Here is a 9,683-nt window from a genome sequence, read left to right on the forward strand (position 1 = left end):
AGGATATAAATGTATAAACGCTGAGGGTGTGCGGGACGCCCACGAGCAGCCTCCCCACAGTACCCCGCCTCGGGCCGCTACCACGCCGCCCAGACAATGAACATGTTCGGACATATACAAATGTAGGGGGCATACATATTAATGATCCCAGCGATTGCATAACAGTTGGTGTTATGTTGAGAATCACTTATTTTTCTGTGGTGTTTTTCATGCACAAGATGTATATAAGAAGGAAGAGGCAATGGTGTTTGAGACTCACAATATGTGATTTCCATGTAATGAACTCTTATTATTTCAGTATGGCAAGGTTAATTACATTTTTCATTGTAGGGGACCTTTAATGCATCAACTAAAATATAATTGAATCAATGTTGAATTTTAACATTGCTTTATCATAAGATTTGCACCCTGAAATAGTAATTCAATGATGAAAAATAGATCAAGATGAGCTTAAAATCAATAGTTTTTTAACTAGAATTAAATCATAGATGTAACACTGAATCAAGGTTGAATCAATGTTAACACATCAACTGAAATATCATTAAATCAATATTGAAATTTAACATAGATTTTTCATCAGGTTTGCACCCTGAAATAATGTTTTTCAACGATGAAAAATAGATCAAGATAGCAATGAAATCTACATTTTTTCCCAAATTAAATTAAATCCCTTATTTAGCACTAAATCAACATAGAAACACTATACAATCAATCTTGCTTTATGTCCAGCAGGATTCTATGCCAGTTAATAGTCTCTTTATTTTATTCCTTTCAATCAGAGACCTTGTTTGGCACAAATCGATATGATTTTGTATCAAAAAGTAACTCAAAGTAAACAACATCCTTCAGTTTACACGCAAATGTATTTATTTATGCCCACACAGTTACAACAGGAAATCTCACATTGACTTAAAACAATTACATCTGAATTTATAAAACAAATGCCATGAGAAAGAGCCTGGAAAAACATGGCAACCTGCATTTGCAAAATGTAAGTTAATACAAATGTAAACCTGCCAATAAATACAGAAATGGGACAGTACTACTGAAAGAAAGAAGATGGAAGAAAGAATAAAATACTCTGAATAATCTGAACTCAGGGGTTTCCACCATGAGCAGTGTCCCCAAGCCTTCAGGGGCATAATGGTGCCATCCCAGCAAAGATAAACTCTGATGCCTCCATTTTATCAGTATTCACTTGTAAGGCATCTAAACAACAAGAAGTTAGTAAATATTTGGAAATGTAGCTTGGAAAAGATGAAGCTGGGCCATTCTTACCTCCAGAACTCAGCTCTGCGCAACAGAATATATAGCCTATATCTATCCGATACACGGATTACAGAATTTATTGCAACTACACTTAATCGCATTCTCATTGTGGCGAGGTGAACGAGCGAGAGACATGGGAGGAGCAAGTGAGACCGAGGACGTGATTGCGAAGGAGCGTCACCCATGGGCGTCGATGGGCCCCCTAAACGTATGCCTCAGCCCCCCTAAAAAATATGTGATTAACCTTCAAAACATATGAAACTGGCGGGAAGCTTCGGCTTTGTCCCGTTTTATTGGTCTGTCACTCCTATCCGCAGAAGCTCTGAGCAGAGAGCATTGCACGTCAGAAGCAGAGGTGTGTGTGTGTGTGTGTGTGTGTGTGTATGTGTAAATCTGAGCGTCATTGGTCTGTCACCACTCTTCAATGTCAAAATATTTGATAAAACCAATCATATCAGAGTAGGCTGGCTTTATAGTCACACAGAAACTGCTGAGGCTGAGCACTAATTTTAGCAGCACAACTCGACGTCAAGTAAGATAAATGTAAGCAGCTAAACTAAACATTCATGTTTGACATGTTAATTCAGAAATATTAAACAAAAGAAAAAAAATAAACTTTTGTCTAATTTCGTCATTTTTAACTGGAATTATGCCTATGTGATTCATGTAGGCCTTAACGAACAAGAAATATTAACAAAGCCATTTTAATCAGATTAGGCATGAGATTAATAATGAATGTGTATATATTGTAAATTTATATAATTCTATTTGTAACATTCAGTAAATAAAAAAACCCAGCTTTTTTAGCCTGTATTAGGCATTACTAATGAATGTGTTCATATTGTGAATTTAATAAACTTAACATTTTAATAAACAGCAAATCAACGTGTCTAAGAAAATTATTCATGAAACATATAAATATCAGTATGTTAATATGTAAACCATGTGTTTACTTTATTTACTGACAAAAACGGGAAAAACTATATCAGTCAAAGCTCTGCATGAGATCCACCGTTCAGATACATGACACAGAAGTGAGGAGAAGCGCCGCTATCACTTGAGTCCACGTCCGAGACCTACACGGAAGATAATAACTTGGCTGATAAAGTCATTATTTAGATTTTTTTTGCGCACAAAAAAGTATTCTCATCGCTTCGTAAAATTATTGTACAGCCACGGTAGTTAGATGGACTTTGTAACAACGTTTTTAGTGCCTTTATGGGTCTTGTGAGTGGGAATGTACTGAATGCCAATAGAGGCCTATCTGAAGGCTTTCTCAGCCATCAGCTTTCAAAAAAAATAACTTCATTTGTGTTCCGAAGATGAACGAAGGTGTTGCGGGTGTCCAACGACATGAGGGTGAGTAATTAATGAAATAATTTTCATTTTTGGGTGAACTAAGCCTTTAAGATTCATCTGTGGCAAGATCGAAAAAGAAGAGGAACAAGAGGAGGATGAAGCCAAGCAAGAGAAACAAATAAGAAGTGTAATAAATCTGTTTTGAAAGTTTTCCTGATAGTTACCCCTTTATTACCCTAATATTACATATTTCCCCCTTATACCTACTTTGTACGTACTTTATAGTTAAACTACAATTACTGAAAGTTGCTGTATATTTGCTTTACTTATGGAGTACTTTCCGGGCTATAATCTAAAGCATTACCAAATATGTTTCCCCTGGAATGCTGTTTCTTTTGTAATGAAGCATGAAAATTATTCAATATGCCAATCCCATAGGGCATTTTAAGATACAATAAAATGCACCACAGTTTTACCTCAGAGCTTCCTTCCCTACATACACATTGGCATGGCAAAAAGGACTGTGTCACTGCTTCTGCTGGTGCACAGCATCCATTTGCCAGCTTCAGAACAAGTCTGCAGACTGCTTGGACAGCCTGCCCTCCCTTTACTTTCTACAGAACGAGACATCAATATTGGAGCGATTTTCTCAATCCACAGAAGTGCTCTGTTAAAGACGCATTCTTTCACTTCCAAACCTGAGCAAACAACATGTGTCAGGTTTGTATGATGATATTAATGATAATAATAATAATAATAATAATAATTTGACAACATGACTCTTTGATACTGCATGTAGTTTTACACGACTGATGCTTTAATTCCACAGGTTGAACTTGCGTGAATTTAAATTCGCTCAGACATTTATTTTTGCCATTGAGGAAATTAATAACAGTACAAAACTGCTGCCTGGTGTTTCTTTGGGCTATAAGATATATGACGGCTGTAACTCTATAGCTCAGACTATCATTGCAGGCATGGCTTTGATGAATGGCTATGAAGAGACTTTGAGTGGTACATCCTGTTCTAGACCACCCGCTATGCAGGCAATTGTTGGAGAGTCAACATCCTCTCCCACTATAGCCTTGGCTTCTGTAGTTGGTCCATTCAGCTTACCTGTTGTAAGAACTCTTTTTATTATAATTATGAATGAAAATTTGTATGATAAACGGCAGGAACATGCACCAATGTATACATATCTAATCAAATTTAACCAAGTGAAAATATGTGTGAATATAGAAAACAATGTTTTATGTAAGATATTGTAGCATTGCATTGTGATGATATATTGTAAATTAACAACTGGGGAAAAAATAACTGAAAAATAATGGTTAATATACTCTACTTCTTTTTCTTGCAGATCAGTCATTTTGCCACATGTGCATGCCTAAGTAACAGAAAAAGATACCCATCCTTCTTCAGAACAATACCCAGTGATTATTACCAAAGTAGTGCGTTGGTTCAGCTTGTCAAGTATTTTGGCTGGACTTGGGTTGGGACAGTAAGGAGTCGCAGTGACTATGGTAATAATGGCATTGCAGCATTTGAGGAGTCTGCAAAACAAGAGGGGATTTGTATTGAGTACTCAGAGGCCATATTAAGGACTGATCCACAAGAGCAGTTTCTGAAAACAATGGAAATTATAAAACAGGGCACCGCCAGAGTAGTTGTGGCTTTTGTCTCATTTGGAGATTTTATCCCCCTTGTCAAAGTTATTGCAGAACACAACATCACAGGGCTGCAGTGGGTTGGCAGTGAGTCATGGATAACATCTCGAAATCTTGCAGAAACAAAGGAATACCATTTCCTTTCTGGAGCTGTGGGCTTTGCTGTAGTGAATGCTAACCTTGTGGGCCTGCGAGAGTTCCTAGTGAATGTGCACCCTGGTCAAGAACCAAACAATAATATTTTAAAAGAATTCTGGGAAACAGCTTTTCAGTGTTCTTTTAGGAACATTGAAGGTGGCTGTACTGGCTTAGAGAAACTGGCAGAGCTGAAAAATGAATATACTGATATATCAGAGCTACGGATAGAACATAAGGCGTACACTGCAGTGTATGCTGTTGCACATGCACTCCACAATTTTTTAAAAGACTTCAAATCCTACATCAACAGCAGCAAAGAAGAGCTGCCCACACCACAAAAGGTATGTAAGCACAAAAAGATTAAATAAATAGTGTTACACTTTATTTTACGGTGTGTTTGTTACACTATAATTATATATTTATGTACAGAATAATATTAAGTAACTACATGTATTATACTATATTTACTACTTACTATAAGGTTAGGATTAGGGTTTAGGGTTAGTTGAATGTAATTATGCATAATTTGCTGTTATTACTATGGTAAGTAAATGGAACAAAATAAGTCATTATAAAATAAAGTGTTGCCAAAATTAAGGTTGAAAAGTTTCTGTACTTTCTTCTCAGGTGTTACAGTATATGAAAGATGTGAGGTTCACTATAAAAACAGGAGAACATATCTTCTTTGATGCAAGTGGTGATCCAGTGGCGAGATATGACCTGGTGAACTGGCAGCCTGCTGAGGATGGAAGTCTGCAGTTTAAGCATGTGGGTGTCTATGACAGCTCACTGCCTTCAGAGCAACGTCTTCAAATCAATCTGGAACACATGCTATGGGCAGGGCACATTAGAAAGGTACATTGATCCTATAATTATTTCATTAAGACAAGCATTTAACAATTCAAATCATAATTTCTGCAACTTATTGTCAACAAAATTATTTTATAGATGCCTGTGTCCATGTGCAGTGAGAGCTGCCTCCCTGGCAATAGGAAAGCTGTGCAAAAAGGAAGACCTGTTTGCTGTTATGACTGCATTACATGTGCAGAGGGAGAAATCAGTAATGGCACAGGTAAAATATGCTGAGTACATTCCCTTATGAAAGTATGATAATACTGGCCATTGGTAAAGTGATGGATGTGATGCACTCCATTCAAATAATATTTTCTTGAAATTCCTTCACAGATTCTAGTGACTGCTTTCCTTGTGATTTGGAGTACTGGTTGAATGAAAGCAAAGACCGATGTGTATTAAAAGTGGTTGAATTCCTTTCCTATACAGAAATCATGGGGATGGTGCTTTGTATTTTCTCCTTTATTGGCGTGTTATTAACAGCATTTGTATCTTTTCTGTTTTATCTTCACAAAGAAACGCCTATTGTCAGAGCCAACAACTCAGAGCTGAGCTTCCTGCTGCTCTTCTCATTGTCTCTGTGTTTTCTCTGTTCACTTACTGTCATTGGACGGCCGACTGAGTGGTCCTGTATGTTGCGTCACACAGCATTTGGGATCACTTTTGTCCTCTGTATCTCCTGTGTTCTGGGGAAAACAATAGTGGTGTTAATGGCGTTCAGGGCTACACTTCCAGGAAATAATGTCATGAAATGGTTTGGACCTGTACAACAACGCCTCAGTGTTGTTTCCTTAACGTTGATACAGGTGCTTATATGTGTGCTTTGGTTAACAATATCCCCTCCTTTCCCATATATGAACTTGAACTATTACAGAGAAAGGATCATACTGGAATGTAACTTGGGTTCAGCTCTTGGTTTCTGGGCTGTTCTGGGTTATACTGGCCTGCTATCAATCTTGTGTTTTGTTTTAGCTTTTCTTGCTCGGAAGCTCCCTGATAACTTTAATGAAGCCAAGTTCATCACATTCAGTATGCTCATATTCTGTGCTGTCTGGCTCACATTTTGTCACATGCCTGTCCTGTCTTGTGTGCACTTGTGGGTTTTGTTATGTTGAGCATGTGCTCGTGTCCCTGTCAGTTCCCTCCCCCTTGTTATCTGATTATTGGTTAATTTGCCCCACCTGTTCTCCCTCATTATCTGCCTTGTTTGTTCCCTTTATATCTCCTTGTGTTTGTCAGTCTGTGTTGGATCCTTGTGTAATGTCTGCGTCTCCCGTTCCCCCAGTGACTTCTGTTGGTATGTTTTGAGTTTTAGGGGTGTTTGTTTTGTATTTATGTTTTATTTGTTATAAATATATATCCTTTTCTGCACTTGAGTCCTCGCACCATTTCCTTTGTCTGTAACGTGACAGAAGGATCCAACCCTACAATGAGGACTCAGCAGAGAAGTTCTCCCTCGGTGCCAGTTCCGGGGGTCCCGAGTCCGGGAATCCCGAGTCCAGACATGGCCTGGAGGGCCGTAATGGGAGGGTTTGTGGTGGCAGTCCTGCATGCGTGGAAGGAGCACAGGGCTTTATCCGAAGCCCCGGAGGCAGTTCCGGTGGTCCCAGTTCCGGTGGATCGTGTGCCGGTGGTCTCAGTTCCGGCAGATCGTGTTCCAGTGGTCCCTGTGCCGGTGGATCGTGTTCCGGTGGTCCCAGTTCTGGCAGATCATGTTCCGGTGGTCCCAATGCCAGCAGATCGTATTCCGGTGGTCCCAGTGCCGGTGGATACTGCTGGACTGGAGAAGTTTCCCCAACGCTCTCCGTGCGCCGCTGAGGCGTCCTGCTCTCCGTGCGCCGCTGAGGCGCCCTGCTCTCCGTGCGCCGCTGAGGCGCCCTGCTCTCCGTGCGCCGCTGAGGCGCCCTGCTCTCCGTGCGCCGCTGAGGCGTCCTGCTCTCCGTGCGCCGCTGAGGCGTCCTGCTCTCCGTGCGCCGCTGAGGCGTCCTGCTCTCCGTGCGCCGCTGAGGCGTCCTGCTCTCCGTGCGCCGCTGAGGCGTCCTGCTCTCCGTGCGCCGCTGAGGCGTCCTGCTCTCCGTGCGCCGCTGAGGCGTCCTGCTCTCCGTGCGCCGCTGAGGCGTCCTGCTCTCCGTGCGCCGCTGAGGCGTCCTGCTCTCCGTGCGCCGCTGAGGCGTCCTGCTCTCCGTGCGCCGCTGAGGCGTCCTGCTCTCCGTGCGCCGCTGAGGCGTCCTGCTCTCCGTGCGCCGCTGAGGCGTCCTGCTCTCCGTGCGCCGCTGAGGCGTCCTGCTCTCCGTGCGCCGCTGAGGCGTCCTGCTCTCCGTGCGCCGCTGAGGCGTCCTGCTCTCCGTGCGCCGCTGAGGCGTCCTGCTCTCCGTGCGCCGCTGAGGCGTCCTGCTCTCCGTGCGCCGCTGAGGCGTCCTGCTCTCCGTGCGCCGCTGAGGCGTCCTGCTCTCACCGCGCCGCTGAGGCGTCCTGCTCTCACCGCGCCGCTGAGGCGTCCTGCTCTCACCGCGCCTCCCTGGCGCCCCCTGCACTCACCGCGCCTCTCTGGCGCCCTGCTCTCACCGCGCCTCCCTGGCGCCCTGCTCTACCCGCACTGCCCTGGCTGCCTGAACTCTATGGGCCGCCCCGGCCGCTTGAACTTGGTGGGCCTCCCGAACTCGGTGGGCCGCCCTGGCCATTCGAACTTTGTGGGCCACCATGGCCTCCTGAACTTTTTGTTTTCCTTGTTCCTCCCTTGTTTACCCCTCCCTTGTCTGTACTGTCTTTGTCTGTCCCTCCCGTGCCCCCCTGGTCTGTCCCTCCCGTGCCCCCCTGGTCTGTCCCTCCCGTGCCCCCCTGGTCTGTCCCTCCCGTGCCTCCCTGGTCTGTCCCTCCCGTCCCTCCTTGGTCTGTCCCTCCCTGGTCTGTCCCTCCCGTCCCTCCCTGGTCTGTCCCTCCCGTCCCGCCCGGGTCTGTCCCTCCCGTCCCTAGTGGAGCGTCTGGTAGCCGCTCCTTAAGGAGGGGGTAATGTCACATGCCTGTCCTGTCTTGTGTGCACTTGTGGGTTTTGTTATGTTGAGCATGTGCTCGTGTCCCTGTCAGTTCCCTCCCCCTTGTTATCTGATTATTGGTTAATTTGCCCCACCTGTTCTCCCTCATTATCTGCCTTGTTTGTTCCCTTTATATCTCCTTGTGTTTGTCAGTCTGTGTTGGATCCTTGTGTAATGTCTGCGTCTCCCGTTCCCCCAGTGACTTCTGTTGGTATGTTTTGAGTTTTAGGGGTGTTTGTTTTGTATTTATGTTTTATTTGTTATAAATATATATCCTTTTCTGCACTTGAGTCCTCGCACCATTTCCTTTGTCTGTAACGTGACACATTTATCCCTGCATATGTCAGTTCTCCTGGAAAATTCACTGTAGCTGTGGAGATATTTGCCATTTTAGTTTCAAGTTTTGGTTTACTATTTTGCATATTTGCCCCAAAATGCTATATCATTTTGCTAAAACCAGAGAAAAATACAAAGAAACAAATGATGGGCAAATCTTCATCTTCATAAAGCTCTTTGAACCCAGAAATAATCATAAAACAGTTTAAAGGTTAAATAAAATAAAAAAAATACCATTACTGGCTGTACAAAATAAAATAGATTTTCATTAGATAATTTAACACAGAATAACCAAAATGTAAACATATGTACACAATTCATACAAATACTAATACATTAAAATAAAATGGCTTCCCTCTCTAATTAAATCGTAAAAGTAATAACTGGAAAAGTTTAATATGGACAGCCTGTGTTGCTGTCATTACATTTTATTTGTTTGTCCATGACAAACAAAATCTAATGACAGCAACACAATAGCACTACTGTCAGACCTGTATGAACACTACTGTCAGACCTGTATGAACACTACTGTCAGACCTGTATGAACAATTAGTTCTGCTCTCCACAGGCTGTGGCAGGCTCTGCAGTGTAGGCCGTGTCAGAAATAGGCACAGTGGACTCTCAGTGACCATCTTCATGACAGCCATGTTCTGGACCTGCATTATGTGCTTCCTAATAAAAAATGACATTGATTTTTTACAACTAACAACAAATGGAAATTACATTTTAATAGAGTGAATTTCTTTCTAAACTTTCTGCATATCTTACAGTAATACAGCAATAACACAGCCATACATCTTGCTTATGATGTTAAAAAGGTTACATGGTTAAGCAATAAGTCTCATACATATGCCATATTATATGTAAACTAAATAATTTTGACTCTATTATAACTTCACCAACATTATTAAACAATAAAAACACTTCTGATACAGTATATATTTTTTACTTTTCTTTTCACATCAGACAATAGCTGCTGGAACTGGCAGAACAGTTCTAAGCACAGTTCCAAGTACAGTTCCAATTATATTTACATTTGAGCTTGGTTCAGCACTGCGCTTTTAAAAACCATGCAGGAAGGATGTTTGTA

At 42.4% G+C, this 9,683-nt stretch overlaps 1 protein-coding gene across 1 annotated transcript; it reads left to right on the forward strand.

Annotated features, from left to right (window-relative positions):
* The first annotated feature begins 3,076 nt into the window (after nucleotides 1-3,076).
* LOC137043554 (extracellular calcium-sensing receptor-like) lies at nucleotides 3,077-8,764 on the forward strand. Its single transcript, XM_067419853.1, has 7 exons — nucleotides 3,077-3,288; nucleotides 3,398-3,689; nucleotides 3,929-4,714; nucleotides 5,001-5,228; nucleotides 5,322-5,445; nucleotides 5,559-6,285; nucleotides 8,584-8,764. The coding sequence occupies exons 1-7, from the start codon at nucleotides 3,077-3,079 to the stop codon at nucleotides 8,762-8,764; spliced, it is 2,550 nt and encodes an 849-aa protein (XP_067275954.1).
* Nucleotides 8,765-9,683: the final 919 nt, after the last annotated feature.

Source organism: Pseudorasbora parva, chromosome 16, assembly GCF_024679245.1.
Source record: "Pseudorasbora parva isolate DD20220531a chromosome 16, ASM2467924v1, whole genome shotgun sequence".
NCBI lineage: Eukaryota > Metazoa > Chordata > Actinopteri > Cypriniformes > Gobionidae > Pseudorasbora > Pseudorasbora parva.